Genomic DNA, 17234 nt, shown 5'->3' with positions numbered 1-17234 from the left:
TAACATAGCATTAATCTTAAAGAAATAGCATAAAGGGTTAATAAATGTGGGAAACCAAATAAAGGTCAAGTGAACAACAAAATGTACACTAAAATATAAGAATTGGTTTAGGAAAAATACTGAGATGGTCAGTAAATAAAAAATGTACCAGAAGAAAGGTTGATGTAATATACAAAATGTACTGAAGGATGACTAAGAGTTGACTAAGAAATCAGCAGATGTCCTATAAATGAGAATGGACAGAAATTTCAAGGGTGGTGTCTCATCTCAAAAGGTATAAGAAGAACCAAAATATAATATAATAGACTTTTATTTTATATAAATCATTTGGGTGTAAACCAACAAACCAACCAGAGTAAAATGTATGCATTGATTGACACTGAATGTAAATTCAACAGTTTATAAAATGAACCTCTATCCTTAGTTTCTCTGCCCATGCTATAACGGACTGCTTTTGAAGAATGCTCCCTCCAAGGCGAGGAGTAATTAAAAGATACACTGAACAGTTTTTCTCCTGCCTGATTACTGAATTGTCCTGTTGGAGAACGTTTCTTTCTTTAATAAGATGTTAAACTTTGACCACAGAGGTTCAAATAGTTAACTGCAATTGTTTAACAAAAACTGGACACTCATGAAGAAATTTGTGGCATTTAGCAATTGCCACTTTGTGAAGTCCCAGTACAGTCAAGAACTGACAATGTGCTGCACTTGTGGTATTTATTATGAACTGTATAAGCTGGTCTTGTTCAAGAAAATACAGTATGTTAAATTTCTCAATAATACAAAAGGTGAAACTGACTTCTAACCTGAAACAGTTTTCCGGATGCTATTCAATATTTTATAACTCCTTTTTATTTTCACAGGACAATAAACACAAAGAAGTTATACTGGCACCTAAGCTAGAGACTCTGGAAGATCTTCAAAGAATTGTGAAGTTAAAGAAACAGAAGAGGGTGAAGAAGACAAGAGCTCAGCAACAAGAACCAGTGCTGGAAATCATAGTAAGAATTAGTAACTGAAATCTTATCTCTAGCCTAAAATTAGGAGAGGGCAAATTAGTTTATGAAAATGCAGTGAAAAGCCTGCAGTTATAAGAAAGGAGCTCCAGTCTACACTCACCGTTATTTAAATGGAATTTCAAAAAGACATAATTTTTAGAACGCAATTATGAAGACATTGTATAAATTATCATAATATTGTACAGTATGTCATTTCAATGTCTTGTAAACTGAATAACTTCTAAAAAAATTGGGGGGGGGGGGGGGTTGTGTGAAATCTGTATCAATGTACATTTATAAAAGACAGTACACCTAAAATGTTTGAAAATATGAAAGTTTACTGTTACAGTATGTTACACTAGTTAGTTACTAACTTACACCCAAGACTGATGGATTAGGATGGATTAACATATTTGTATTTTGTTTAGATGTAATTACATTTCAAGCATCAAGTTTCAATTCATCCTTCTATTCAGTGATTTTCCTTCTTGGGCCAAATGTTTCTGAAAACTAAAATATTTATAAGGTCATTGTTGTCATGTATACAGAATACAGAGGAGTTTTTGCTTGATTTTGCTATCAATACGTAATATGTCGCCACTCCCTAGCACTTTAATTAGTGAGTACAACTACCTCACCTTGAAACCTGTCTAACTTACCTGAGAAATCTCAGAACACAATTTATGATGCAATCTAACATTACTTGTGCAGCAGACTTTAATGGAATGTTTCTCTGACGAATTCTACCCACAGGTTCTTTTGAATATAAAATTATACAAACCATATGAAGCACAATATAATGGGAAAACACTAAAATGCGACTTTCTTGAAGTATTTTGTTTCTCTCTGCATGTACAGATTCTGGTTGTTGCCTTAAAAGTGTTTTCTCATTACTTTTCGCCCCTATTTCTTTCTCATTCAAGTTAAATATTTTAACGAATGAATTCTCTTAAAGATAACCAGGTACAGGAAATAATCAGTAGTAGCTCTGTCTCTCCACTGTTAAGATATATAGAATGACAATACATCAAGAGAACCTGATGTGTTGTGTTTGATATGCTATTTTAAAATCTGCTAGCCTAAAGGTGATGTTAAACATAAGTTGTCAGTGTGTCACAGGACCCATGTCAAACACCAGAGAATATTGGTCGCCAGTATTGCCTTAACTGGGATCTACAAGAAGGTCACCCTATTCTGTGCACCTGGTGTCTGTACTGTGGGAGCACATGAGTTCCTGACTGTTTAAGAGAAGTTAGGAGCGGGATAATTAGAAAGAAGAGACCACCAAACTGTACTATTTCATGGTAGCTGAAGCTGCTAAAGTGATTCTAGTCATTTTCTGGGAGAGAATTCAAGTAAAAACTGAGCTGTTACCTGTTAGCACCTGTAAGGAGTTTGAGGAAACATTTTACTGGTGCGAGAAAGAGAAACAGATAAGAAAGGCAATGTTGTCTGTGTGAGAAAGCAGACAAGTTGTCCCCAGTGGCTGGATGGTATAACAATAAATGAAGCATATATTATTATTTAGGTCTACATTAATTATTTAAGGAACTGAGCAGTACCTGTCAGGCACCATGGTACACCCACTATCTAAAAAGTCATCATTATCAAGGACAGCTACTAAAAAGTAAAGAATGTAAACCAAAAACCATTTCATTGCTTAAAGCTTCATATGTTAGACAGATAGATAGATAGATAGATAGATAGATAGATAGATAGATAGATAGATAGATAGATAGATAGATAGATAGATAGATAGATAGATAGATAGATAGATAGATAGATAGATAGATAAGAAAGGCACTATATAATAGATAGATAGATAGATAGATAGATAGATAGATAGATAGATAGATAGATAGATAGATAGATAGATAGATAGATAGATAGATAGATAGGAAATGCACTATATAATAGATAGACAGATAGATAGAATAGCAGCTAATATTTCTCTGTGGTAATAAGGAGAGTAAAGAGGATCTATGACTGGTAATACTCAAAAAAGTAAGAAGCTGGTGGTTTCCTCATCGTAATCCTGAATTACCTCCATGTAATGGTTCAGGTGTTTATTCTTTTAACACCCTATATTGTATCTTGCTACATAAAACTTGTTAGAATGTTCTATTAATATCTGAATATCTGGATGTGGTGACAATGGTGGTGCAGTGTTTAGCACTACTTTCTCAGTTGCCTGGGTGTATGAGTTCATTTTCTGGCCTGCTCACTTTCTTTGCGGAGCTTTTATTGAACATACTATGTACTTTTTAAGCGTTAAAATGTTCCACTGAGTGTGTGAGATGCATTTTAATGGACTGTCACCTTAACTAGGGTTGCTATCTCCTGCATGAATACAAGTGTCAGCATAGGCTCAACTCTTTAATGGAAAGGTTGATAGATGGATAATACAATATGACATATTTTGGGGAATAAAAGATTTAAAATCCACAGTTTTCCATACTAATTAAGGAGCAGACAATATGTTAATGTTTCATGTCCCGTATGTAACAGAGATTTTTACTATTCTTTTTCTTTCAGCCTGAAACCATTGATGTGCCCACATTTTTAAAAGCTGCTGTTGAGAATAAGTTGCCAATTATTGAAAAATACCTTGCCGAAGGTGGAGATTCAAATGCATCTGATCAGGTAAATTGCAGGACCATAGAACATTCTTAAATAAATTTGAACATTGCTCTCTCTTCTATTGCATAACTTTTGCAAAACAATTAAAGATAAGAACCTTCCTGGTATCAAATAATAAAAAATACCTCTCTTTCTTCAGTTTCAGAGGACAGCATTGCATAGAGCAAGTTCAGAAGGACACATTGAGATAGTCAAGAGATTATTAGAGGCTGGAGCCCTGATTGACCATAAAGACGAGGTGTGTTGCATATTTCACATGAACAATTTGAATATTTTAAGATGTCTCTTTCAGTAGAATCAAATGCCTAAGATTTTGAAGGATAAACATGTAATTCTTTACATTAATAGTCTTATTGGCAATTGAAACTGGTTGCCCAATAGAAGTAAAGGGAGTCACAGGACAGAGGTATGCCCCAGAAGAACTGTAAGAATGACCTAGAAATATGTAAGTACATTGATGATGGAAATCAATGGCTTAGCAATACAGGAAGAAAGGAGCGATATGCCTAATAAATGAGCTGAAACACGTGAGAAGGCAAGGATAAGTGCATCGTGGAATGAATAAAGCTAACATTCACCCAGAATATTAGAGGTCAGGCAACACAGCAGGTGCCAGAGAAACCATATCCTCTGTATAAAAAAGAAAGGTCAAGAATATTGGTCAGATGAGCAGAGTTCCTCTTGCCTGACAGAAATAAGAATGTTGTCCTGAGTCAGGAAAAGAGAGTATAGACTTGGAAGATTATAGCATGAAGCCAGCTGGTCATTACCTTCCAGCGTGTTTGGTAGCAGTACATGATCTCTGAGTGGAAGGAAGCCTGAAGCCACCTAAGAGACTTGGTCACTTAAAAGCAAAGGAAGCTTCAGTGGTATAGGGGTCCCAGAGGTCACCAGAGTACCCTGTGGCTTATTAACCCCAAGCCTACTTCTGGCCCTAGATATAATTCCATAGTTTGGCAAAAGCAGACATTATATGGTGGCAAAGGTTTCTCACATCATAGGCACTGTTAAGCTTAAAGTCAGAAGGTCTGTTGTGGCAAGAACTCACCTTGGAGAGGAAGAAAGTGAGGCCAGGATTGTGGCAGGGAGATGGGGGGAGACAGGAGATGAAAGAAGGGAGTGTGTTTTTCTAGATTTCAAATGTGGCAAGTGGACAATGGTTTAACATCTATTATATAAGGAAGCCCTGAGTGGCATCAAAGTTTAGTTGTTATTCTGTTTAGTAGTTGTAATTCAGATAAAACTTTGGAGTACAAGAACAAGAATGGATGCTTTGTTTGGTGTTAATAAGCCTTACAAAACACTAATAGCAATGCATTAGAAAAGGGGCTACCTAATGTTCAACTATGGTATTAGTTACTTACTGCTACTTAGCAAAATCTTTTGTTGGGGTTACATAGCATTAAGTGACTAATAGATGCACTATAGTCAGCCTTTAACCCCTCCAGTTATTACCCTAATTTCATACCTGATCGCTTATTTACTTCAATGGAATTATATGCAAAGTATTCTGTACAACAAAAGCTATGCAAAAAGTTTGCTGAAACCTACTGAGTAATTATGGTTTAAGGCCACTGCAGTTCACGATGTAAAGTATAACAGATTAGCAATTTTCATCCAAATTTATTTTAAAGGTAAACGCTAAAGCTTAGACCAGAAGAACATAAAAAGTACTCTGTGCCTGTTTTGGAATACAAATCTAATGCTGTGTTATCTGTTTTGCTGTACAGCTTCAGAATGATGCCATCCATTGGGCTTGCCGAGGTGGAAGCCTTCCAGTGCTGGAGCTACTACTGAATAAGGGTGGCAAAGTGAATGCCAGAGATAAGGTATTGATCTGATGTACTGTATGTGATCAAAAATATGTATTTAACTGAGTACACCACCCAACAATGACATTTGTTATATTCTATTGACCCCATGTAGTTGTAGTGGTGGCCGAGAACAAATTTTAATGTCATGTTTTCATATAAAAAGGACATAACAAACTTTCTGTTAGAATGGGACCCAATAGTAACCAACACTGGATAACAGAAAACAATATCAAAAATGTCCATGAAGAAATCTCACGCTATACTCATGTCTAATGATTGATAGTTCAAGTCATCTAGCCGAATGTTCACAACATGCAAAATGCAAGTTTTCTTTTTGCTAAAAAATTGTTAAATAAGTAACTGTAGAAATTAAAAATAATGCACAAACAGGAGGCCCCTTCACACAGGGAAGCACTTTTGAATTTAAGACGTGCCTCTCTCCCTCATTCATTAGTCAAGAGTCCTGTTTTCAATTGAAAAGTGTGACCCTCTGTGAAGGGGGCTTCTGTTTGTGCACTGCTTTCATTTTTTCGGACTTCTTTATTCACCATATATATTCGCGTTTAAGTTCTCCCACAGATAAGTCAGCACTTGATTTTACTGTAATAATTTCCGGTATTTTATAATGTATAAGTCAAATGCGGAAAACTTACACTATTGGTCCAAGAGATTATGATATGCTAACTCCCACGTGAGAGAGTAACCATGGAGCACACTGCTTTTATTATCTATGTATTGTGCCTACGTGACCATGCGGTAATACCCGAACTATTCTGAAGTGACGTTTGCACTGTTTTGTGTTTTTTGTATCTGACACCCTCATACACCTTTATCATAAGAGCATCCCTTATCTATGATGGAGCATTCGATCAGAAGAAAATATGAAACTGGTTTTAATTTAAAAGTCGTTGATGTGGTGAAAGAAATTGGTAAGTGCGCTGGTGAAACAAAATTCCATGTGTCTGAGAAACTGATGCAAGATTGGAGGGAGCAAGAAGATGTACAAAAAAAACATTAAGTGTCGTATTTGTGAATGGGCGTATAAGTCGGGGTCTGATTTTATGATTGATTTTTTGGGTTTCAAGACCCGACTTCTACACGAGTGTATACGGTAACCATACTTTAGCAAAAAATACATGTGTTTTGCATTTAATGAGCAAATAACTCAATGACTTGTGGATTGTATAGCATGAGTAATTTGAGATTTTATCATAGACATTTCTGGAAATCTTTGCTGCTGTCCAGTGTTGGCCACTACTGGGTCCCACTCTATCAGAAACTTGGTTGTCTTTTCTCTCAAAAATAAAAGATTAAAAAATTTTAATAGACACCAATTCAAATGATATGGGGTAAGTGTAATATTATCAAAAAATAATTTTTGGGTGGAGTAGTCAATTAAAGTCGAAGACGTTGTAATTGCTAATATATGCTGATAACATTTTTTGTCATTTTACTTTTTAAACATGTTTAAAGGTTTGGTAGCTTCACATTACAATTATGTTTTAGTGACTAAATCATTTTGATTGATTTTGAGGCTTAAGTAATGATACGGAACTATCCAAGTTAGAATCAATTTTAACCTCAAAGCAGCCATCTGTATAAAATCTATAAATATATATATTAGAGTACTTTCATTAGCACCGCTTAACTAAAGCATGTAAAGTGTGAAATTAATGAATCTATAATCTATCTGTCACTCATTTCATTCATAAGCAAGAATTTGTTAATAATATTAATAACGTTAATGTTCTTTTTTTGTCTGGCAGTTGAACAGTACTCCTCTACATGTTGCAGTCAGAACTGGTCATCAAGAATGTGCTGAACATCTCATTGCCTGTGGAGCAGATATTAATGCAAGAGATTTGGTATGTGCATAATTCTAACTGACCACAGAAATGTTCCACTACCATACATATATTCATATAGTAGATGAGATAAACTGTTAAATATTTTGAAAATTGCTAAAACCAGTGAGAGGTCAAAGCATCAGGGGCAAAGTAAGAACTAACCCTGGATAGGATGCCAGCCCCCTTACACGCAGAATCAATTGAGAAATGTCAGTTCTCTTACAATGCACTTCTTTGTGACGTGGAAAGAAAATCCACAGTGCACAGAAAAACGGGCACAAAGTGCAATCTCTACACAGACAGCTAGCAGGCATAGGATTCAAACCCAGAATGCTGAATCTATAAGACAGCAATGCCAACCACTGTGCCATACCTTTATGTAATTTAAGCGATGAATATCTACCACAGTATTAAAAGCCAAGTAAGTACTAGGCATGTACTTTACATGTAATCATTAGGTCTGAATCGAAAAAGATGGAAAAATCTGAAATATTCTTTAGTTTCCTTGAAAGGATAGGTTAGGGAACTGTCGTAGGTAAAGTCTGCTCGCTAGTCCTTCTAACAAAACCAAAACACTAACCAGATTTGTTGCTGAAAACTAAAGCTAGATTAACAATAATTGTAAACCCAAATGAATTTTTTTGGGTAAATTACTCTTGGCCTGCTCTTCTCTTTTATAATCATAAAGTTCAGACATTTCTTTCTATGTGCAGTCATCTTTTATACAATAAATCTGATAAAGTCAGACATAGAAATGCACCAAAAACATGAAAGCCTTTACTAACAAGAAGATGGTGGCTGCCATGAAAACAAATTGGCAGCGCTCTTTAAAAAAACAATCACATACTCCACAGATCTGGGTTCAAATTCTGGTCACGTGCATATTAGTCTGACTGGTAACTATTAATTGGTTGACTGTGAAAGTGTGCATGACTGTGCCATACAATGGACAGCTCTCCACCTTACACCTGCTATTGCTGAGTCTTTGCATGAGACTCTAATGAAGTAAAAGTAATATAATAAGAATGAATCAACAAGTTGATGGATCTCCATCCTAAAGAGGAACACTTTGTGTAGCAATAGATTTGACCATTGAAATACAAAAAACAGAGCAACTGTTGTACACAAATGAAAAAAAGAGTCATTATGTGTTGTACTGAACTTTGAGCTTTTCTAGACCTGATTGTCTATTTAAGGTCACATAAAGGCATTCTGTTAATTGTGTATCACCTTAAAGCATAAAAACAACATGCCATAGCATTGCTTCCTCACACCTCCTGAATTAAATTTGACGTGCAGAAAGCTGGAGCCTACCCAGGCAACATCAGGTGCCAAGCAAGAACCCCCGCTGGACAGGGCCAACTCTCACACAGTGCCAGTTTAGAATTCCAATTACCATAATACACACTTTTTTGGTTGTGACAGGACATGCAAAATTTCAAACAAACAACGCACAAGGTACAACTTGAACCAAGAAAGCTGCATCCATTGAGATTATGACACTAGACGATGCACCACTGAGCTGCCCAAAGGAAAAAACTGTATACAAAAATAAGTGCACACACAGTTTACCCTCAAAAGGAAATAACTCATTGATTTAATAAATAAAGGCTCAGGTGATGTAATGTGCATATAAACTACATGTTACCAATAAGAACATTATACAAATTATTTGTTAAATGTTTATTAACCTTAAATAATGATCTGCTTTTTCAATGCAGGAAGGTGATACTCCACTACATGACGCCATCAGGTTGAACCGATTCAAGCTGATCAGACTCTTACTCATTTATGGAGCTAATATGAATATAAAGAACAGTGTAAGTATCAATTCATTAATCTGGCACATCACTAATGTGAAAAGAGAAAAAAAAAGATTACACAGTTGATCTAAAAAAATAGAAATCCTACCGTTAGCAGATAATTAATATTATAGGCTTGTGTCCTTGTGGTGTACTCATCGCCATAAGCCCTGAAAGTCTTTGCCTTAATTTGCTCAGTTGGACTTGTAGTTTTCATTACCAACACGGTCAATGACAACTTACTATTCTGCCTGAAGTGCAGTGATGCTCAAGGGTGCAGTTTAATACTTAGGCTTATAGGGTGGGGGGCGTCAGGTGAACCATAAAAAAAAAAATTGCATTTTTTAGTTTCAATTGTATCGCCGCATATTTCTATCATATCCCATGTCAAATATGTTAAATTGTTTGTAATATATATTACACTGACTAGTGAGTCTAACTAATAATTTAACACATTGAAAACTTTGAAATCACAAAAAGTACATAAATACCTTTAACGAAAATGATGCCTTTTAATGTTTTGCTATAGTACTAGGGTGTTGTACCTTGTTAGCCATTATGAATGTAGTGAGACGTCAAGCAAAATGACACCTTTTATTGGCTAACTAAAAAGATTATAATATGCAAGCTTTCGAGGCAACTCAGGCCCCTTCTTCAGGCAAGATGTAATCAATGTTTCACTATGTATTTTAAATGTGTTATTTGAACTGGTTAGAAAATGTATGTATAGTGTGACAGTTGGGTGCGACTTAATTCATTGATTTTAAAGTTAAACATTTTCTATTATTGATTTGCTTCATCAAAGGACAGACAGCACATTTTTTGTTTTTTTAAATATTTTGTGACCGTGAGAAGTGGGACATGTGATGGAGATTTGCTCAGCCCGTCATGCCACATTTTGTTCAGGGAGACATAAGCGCCAATCATCCGATTATCAGATACCAGTTTCACCAGTAAACTGTACTTCATTAGGTTGCAGGTTATTAGTATTAAGGTAGAATATTAACAAATAGAAAGAAAAAAAATATGCAGAATTGAATAATCCTAATTCTCCCCAGTCTTTTTTGGATTTTTCTCAGAAAAGTAAAATTTAGATGTAAAAGAATTCTTATAGGTAAATCATATAAACCAGAAAATTAGGTTAGCAAAAGCCTGCAGGATCCAAAAGCCCTCCAGGATCCAACTGTCCACCTGATGTAAAGTGTTCAATTATGGATGCATATCTAAGGATACAAGTTTTAAATACACTTCTATGTCATTTTCAATGAAAAACATACCTGGTCATATAGTGTTGGTCTCTAAGTGAAAATTCTCTTATTAAAAATATATTAAATGAAATAGAAAAATAAAAATCGTCTTAAAATAAAATAGAAAGCTAGTATTAATCTTACTGAGGTGTAAATAACATGGGCCACATTCGATGTTATGATTATGTAAAAAAATGTAAGTCATTTTACTTCTTGTAGTAATTTACGCTGTCTTTACAGGCTTTTAATGATTTATTTTTGAGATTTATTTGTTATACTATTTGTATTTGAACTGCGTCACATGATAACGATCACTGCATCTATGACGCTAGCAGAAATCCTGCTATAAATATGGCGAAAAGTAGCATTAACCCTCAGTTGGATAAAACTCGAAATCCTTACTGATAGTCACTTTGCTTATTGAATAGTCCAAGTAATGATTTCATTTTGGGTTTTGATTTTCAATTTCAACCTTAATTTGATGTTTGATTTGCCCCAATACTTTGTTCACTTGGGTGTCTTTCTGATCTTCTGGTTTTGATCTTGCCTGGCCTGACTTTGATTCTTCCATCCATCCATCCATCCATTTTCCAACCCGCTGAATCCGAACACAGGGTCACGGGGGTCTGCTGGAGCCAATCCCAGCCAACACAGGGCACAAGGCAGGAACCAATCCTAGGCAGGGTGCCAACCCACCGCAGGACTCACACAGACACACCCACTCACCAAGCACACACTAGGGCCAATTTAGAATCACCAATCCACCTAACCTGCATGTCTTTGGACTGTGGGAGGAAACCGGAGCGCCCGGAGGAAACCCACGCAGACACGGGGAGAACATGCAAACTCCACACAGGGAGGACCCGGGAAGCGAACCCAGGTCCCCAGGTCTCCCAACTGAGAGGCAGCAGCGCTTCCCACTGCGCCACCGTGCCGCCACTTTGATTCTTGTCCCTCATTATTATCTCCTTTCAGTCCCTTGATTATTAAAACTTTTGGGTATAGTGCCATTTTTAGCCCTTTTGGGGCATTAAGCAGTATAAATAATTTAGGACTTACTTCTCCTCGCCCTTGTTCTGTGTGTGGGTTGGAGGCCACACGTGGTGCCCTAGCTCAACTATGTATAGAATTGGCTCTGGTTGGGTATATGAAGTACAAAAATTAAAAATGCCATTAAAATACATAATGCTATTTTTAAAAAAATACTAAAAGAATGTAATTTAATAAGATTCCAAAAACACAAGTAGAGAGATGTGATTTCTCTGAACAACTTTGTGCATTTATATTCATTACTGTCAGTTTCAAAAATACAGACTGAGTCAAGACCTTAATATGGAATGTACTAAAACATGCCATCTGGTGGCCTTAATATAACAAGGAATCCTTACTATCATTTTTGCTCTACAGGATGGCAAATCCCCAATTGAAAGTGTACTGGTGTGGCAGAGCGGAACTAAAAACATTCTGGAAGGGTTTGAATCAACAAAGCTTCCAAATTAAGCTTGGAATGGACTCCCCTTTTCAAAAACCTCAACAGTTGTTGCACAACTGACTGAACAAAGCACAGCATGAATTGGGAAGAAGCATAACTATATTTTTGCTGATATGGACTTTAAAACCTACCTTTTAAATATGTTGTATATTTATTTGTCAGGTTATATTTAACACAAAATGTCATTGCAGATACAGTTGTCGTGGACCGACTGTGCACTGGTAGGCGTTTTGCCGGACACGGAGTTATGTGACAGCAATACAGAAAATGATTTTGAGATGAATGACGCAGGGAAGTTAAGTAAATGAAGGCAGTAAGAAATGGTTCTACTGCAGGAGTTTTGCTGAGGGAATCTGCTGATGGTGAATACAGAATGAAGGCTACAGTTAACTAATAATGATATTTTCAAGCTGACCTTACTAAAGTGGAAGATGAAGTAGTTAATCATATAGTACTAAGTCAACAGTCTATGCACACTAGACTTTGGATTTAATTGCCAACTTGTGAATTGAAATGTAACAAGTGCATGTGAGAGATCCACGTTCTAGATAAAAAGGTGGGCTGACACTGGATGTAATTATTGGAGGAGTAGATGTCATTGTCAAGTGATGCTTGATAAAGAGTACAGGGCCCTGAGGTTGCAATGCACTTACTGTACTTAATGACACTTTTTTATACATTTTATTTAAAAGTGATATGTACATTTTGAAAGTATTTAAATTGATCATGTTATATGAAAATATATAAATTGCATTAACAAATGTTACAATTATATCAGTTTGCCTGGTAAGCAATGAAAGTATTGTAAACATAAAAATGCAGTAAATAGTTTGTCAACAATACCATATATTATATATGCTGTATATATGATTGGAAAATAAGATGTAATTAAATGGAAATTAAGTGAATTAAAGAAATGCTTCCTTTGTTTTTAATCTTCTTCTTTCGGCTGCTCCCATTAAGGGTTGCTATAGCGGATCATCTTCTTCCATATCTTTCTGTCCTCTGCATCTTGCTCTGTTACACCCATCACCTGCATGTCCTCTCTCACCACATCCATAAACGTTCTCTTAGGCCTTCGTCTTTTCCTCTTCCCTGGCAGCTCTATCCTTAGCATCCTTCTCCCATCTATCTATCAATATACCCACCATCTCTCCTCTGAGCACATGTCCAAACCAAAGCATCTCTGATTTTGTCTCCCAACCATCCAACTTGAGCTGACCCTCTAATGTACTCATTTCTAATCCTACCCATCCTCGTCACACCCAGTACAAATCTTAGCATCTTTAACTCTGCCACCTCCAGCTCTGTCTCCTGCTTTCTGGTCAGAGCCACCGTCTCCAACCCATATAACATAGCTGGTCTCACTACCGTACTCTAGACCTTCCCTTTTGAAATCACAACAAATGAAGGGCTGGCAATGTCTTAATACATTTTCTTTCATTTTTTTAATTCCACTTTAACCTTCACTGGTATCAATAAGTAATCAATGCTCCAAAAGATTAGATTAGTGTAGATTAGAATTGAATGGATAAACTTTACTAACCCTTTTTTTTTTAATTATTTTATTGATTTTTATTAGAAACAGATAACATTCCATACAATCAAGACAAATTTAACAAATCAAAGCAAAATTGGACCCCCACCCAAGCGAAAGAGAGGAGAGCCAGCCACCAAAGCTACTCTATAAAAAGAGCAAGAAAGGAAGGGTATCCTTTCTCCCAAAATGAAAGCTTATTCTAAAATGTTACTGATTAGATCCGGACATATTTTAAAAAGGTTCTGAGCAGATCCTCTAAGTGAGAATTTGTTTTTTTCCAGTTTCAAGTAGTGTAGAACATCGGTTACTCATTGACTTAAAAGTGGTGGGGTGGGATTCTTCAAGTTAAGCAAGATAAGTCTACTTGCTTATAGTGAAGTACAGGAAATTACAATTTGTTTGTCCTTTTCCACTTTAAGCCCATCTGGGAGTACACCAGACAGAGATGGGTGTACTGGGTTAGGAGGGATTGTGACACCAAGGCTGTCTGAAAGGCATTAAAGGCTGCCCGCGTCATTACTAGAACCCCCTCTGTTCACCATATCACTCCCGCTTTGCAGCAGCTTCACTGGCTTCCAGTCAAGTTCCGCATTCAATTCAAAATTCTTCTTCTCTACTTTTAAGGCTCTCCACAACCTCGCCCCTCCATATCTGTCTGACCTCCTCCATGTCGCTATTCCCTCCTGTACCCTTAGATCCTCTTCCTCCATCCACTTGACTGTCCCTTTCATCCGTCTTACCACCATGGGGAGCACAGCAACTGAATGCTCTGGAACTCACTACCATCTGAGCTTAGAAATATTAAATCATTTTCATTTTTCAAATCTAAACTTAAAACTCATTTGTTTAAGACTGCTTTTTCTCTTTGATTACAATTGCTGTGTCTGATTTTAATTTTTGTATTTTAGTTTTGTTTATAATCTGTGTGTTATCTATTGCTCGGTGTCCTTAACTATTTAGAAAGGCGCCTACAAATAAATAAAATGTATTATTATTATTATTATTATTAAAGATTTTGGTCCAGAATAATGTTAATTTGGAGCAGGCCCAAAACATATGGCCCAGTGAAGCTGGAGCTCGATTGCAGCGTTCACGGGTTGAATATTGCCCTGGAAACATTTTGGACAATTTTAAACGAGATAAATACGCTCGATAAAAGACTTTACTAATCCTTAAGGGATATTTAGATTTTTTCCTGATCGGTGTCACAGGGAGGCACAGCCTATACCCCTCAGCAATGTATGCAAGACTCAAGTCTGTCTGGTTTGCAGGTTATGCCAGGTAGAAATGTGTCACACATAAAAAAAAAAAAGAAAAAACCTTTCTACTTAAAAGTATAAATATAACAATTAAATACTGCATATCAGCAAAGAAATGAAGAAATTACCTGAATTAAGAAAAACTAATATCCATTTACTGATGATATGGCAAATGGTATTCCACATAAGTTGTGGAACAACACAGCATTTCACCTCAACAAGGTATAGCATGTGGCATGCAGCAGGTCATTTGCACTTTACACTCATTTGTGTAAGTACAAAGGGCAGCATACAGTCCATATATTTGGATTTGAACAAGTGGTTTCTAATACGAAACTCCTTAGCCATAAGGTCATGTCAGTCCTTTTATCTAAAACATGTTTCCAAAGCACTGAATACCATTCCTTCTGCTCTATAACTACACAGATAAGCACTCTCAGGGGATTTAGGAGTGGCACTGGTCTCTCGGTCTGCTTAACAATTTGCAAACCTACTTATCTGTTTTTGAGCTGGTTTGGCCTGAATCCCATTTCACCAACACTGGGCAAAAAGCAGAGACCAACACCAGAAAGGGTAGCAGACTGAACTACTGTGCTTTTCTATTTGAATAACTACTTCCCTGTCAAATTAAATACCACTGGCAGTCAGCCCCTGCTGGGAGATGCAATAAATTTTGTTTGAATTAGACTTGAGAATTAATCTGTATGGTACCCCCTCATCCACACAGCATTTGTAAACAAGTCTAGCAACAGGCTCTCTTGGCATTGTGTTCTGCTAACCGAGGTGTTAAAGATGTGTAAGAGTGTAAGACTGCTGAGAATGAAAGGGTTGGATCAGCTAAAAGCTGCTCATCTAGTTGGATGTGTAAACAGCATTTGGTGCCATCAGTCATAGCCCATTGAATGCTAATACCAGAAGACAGACTGGTTACAAGTTCTAAGCAAAACAATTAAAAAAAATTCAAATGTTTTTGCATGTCTTGAGGATCTGCTCTGTCACATTTAGCCATTCATTCATCATTCTGTCACCCATGGAACCAAATGGCTGCCTAACCACATAGTCAGGCATGAGAGGACACATACCGAGTAATTACTTTAACATTACTTTAACATGGCCTTCTCATAACTTCACTGTAATTTAATCCTGATACTCTGTATATCCAATTCATTATAATAACTATTCATGGTGGCTCTAAAATCTGTACTAACCCCTACTCTCTCTTCTGTTTCCTTTTCCGGTGTCCTTTTGGTGGTGGCACCACCATCTACTCTAAGTATCATGATGTTCCAAAAATGATGGATGGATTAAAAGCCAGAAGTCTGTATGACCATCAGCATCAAGTGACTCCGTGAGAACCCTAACTACAAAGAGGACTATTTCATTTATGTTAGGTAGAATGTCCAGAGAGGACTGGGTGGTCTCGTGGCCTGGAACCCCTACAGATTTTATTTTTTTCTCCAGCTTTCTGGAGTTTTTTTTTGTTTTTTCTGTCCACCCTGGCCATCGGAACTTTCTCCTTTTCTATGTTAACTAATGTTGTCTTATTTTAATTTATTTTGTCTTTTATTTTTCTTTTCTTCATTATGTAAAGCACTTTGAGCTACTTTTTGTATGAAAATGTGCTATATAAGTAAATGTTGTTGTTGTAATTCACATGTATTATATGTTGCTATAAGGGCTTCATAATACTGAACTATGGACAAAAAATATGTACTGTACTTTGCTTTTGGAACAATGCAAAACAATAAAATGTAAAATAGGCATTGACAACAATTCAAACTTTTAATGTGAACCTTAATGTTCTGCTCATCCCGCACGCTTGACAAAAAGCCTTTTGTTTGTTTCAAACTTAGTCCTGCCTACAAGCTAAAAGGTAAATAGATTCCAGAAATTAACAAAATTTTAGAAAATGGCATAATCAGAATATATACAATGTGATATTTGTGTGTACCAACCTACCACAAACATTGGAGGGAGGAGGGCAGAAATTAGAGGCTCCAGCATATAGATAATAATCCAGCAATAATAATAAAAATAATAATCCTCAGATTGGCTTAGAATAGGAAATACAAACCTGGCAAAGAAAAATTAAACAGGGCTGCAACTATAGACTTTCATTTCACTTCTAAAGACTGATGTAATTCAAAGCAGAAGCATCTCTCAAATGGATTTGCTCTAAAAACTCTCTGTTGATTAAGCATCAGTAATAACTTGGTGATTTTACTCTTCACATTTGCTTCCTCTCCAGCCACACTGAAAAAGTTCTTCTTAGCTGGAAAAACTGACGCTGTGCATTCATTGGATAATTTCACCTTATTTGCTTATATTAGCAAAGATACGGTAAAGAGGAATCGTGGGTAAATTTTAGAGAAAATCATACTTCGATTTCTCTAATATTTTGATATTAGGCTAGTCAGCTTAGTTCAAAGGTGAAATATACTGTAATTTACATGATTATAGTTTATGGGGCTGCAAAGTTTAAAAACACTACTGGTCAAAAGTTTTACAACGCCTTGGCTTTTCCAGTTTTTTTTTTTTCAAATTTAATTAGCTGAAATGCAATGAATGACCTAAAAGGTCAGCAGTAAACTGCCA

The 17234-nt window shown here is 36.2% G+C and overlaps 1 protein-coding gene across 2 annotated transcripts in view; it reads left to right on the top strand.

Annotated features, from left to right (window-relative positions):
* Window positions 1–12698, top strand: part of LOC114647004 (ankyrin repeat domain-containing protein 1-like) — a 15765-nt gene extending 3067 nt beyond the window's left edge. Inside the window, exons 3-9 of one of the 2 annotated variants that reach the window (XM_028795458.2) lie at window positions 864–1001; window positions 3534–3641; window positions 3778–3876; window positions 5369–5467; window positions 7219–7317; window positions 9021–9119; window positions 11756–12697. In XM_028795458.2, coding sequence (XP_028651291.2) covers window positions 864–1001; window positions 3534–3641; window positions 3778–3876; window positions 5369–5467; window positions 7219–7317; window positions 9021–9119; window positions 11756–11848 — 735 coding nt within the window. In that variant the 3' untranslated portion in view covers window positions 11849–12697. Of the gene's footprint in view, window positions 1–863; window positions 1002–3533; window positions 3642–3777; window positions 3877–5368; window positions 5468–7218; window positions 7318–9020; window positions 9120–11755 lie in introns of both variants that reach the window. The other variant, XM_051923097.1, reaches the window with a different exon arrangement.
* Window positions 12699–17234: the final 4536 nt, after the last annotated feature.

Source organism: Erpetoichthys calabaricus, chromosome 2, assembly GCF_900747795.2.
Source record: "Erpetoichthys calabaricus chromosome 2, fErpCal1.3, whole genome shotgun sequence".
NCBI lineage: Eukaryota > Metazoa > Chordata > Cladistia > Polypteriformes > Polypteridae > Erpetoichthys > Erpetoichthys calabaricus.
The sequence above is the reverse complement of the archived record's forward strand: the minus strand, read 5'-3'. Positions and strand labels throughout refer to the sequence as shown.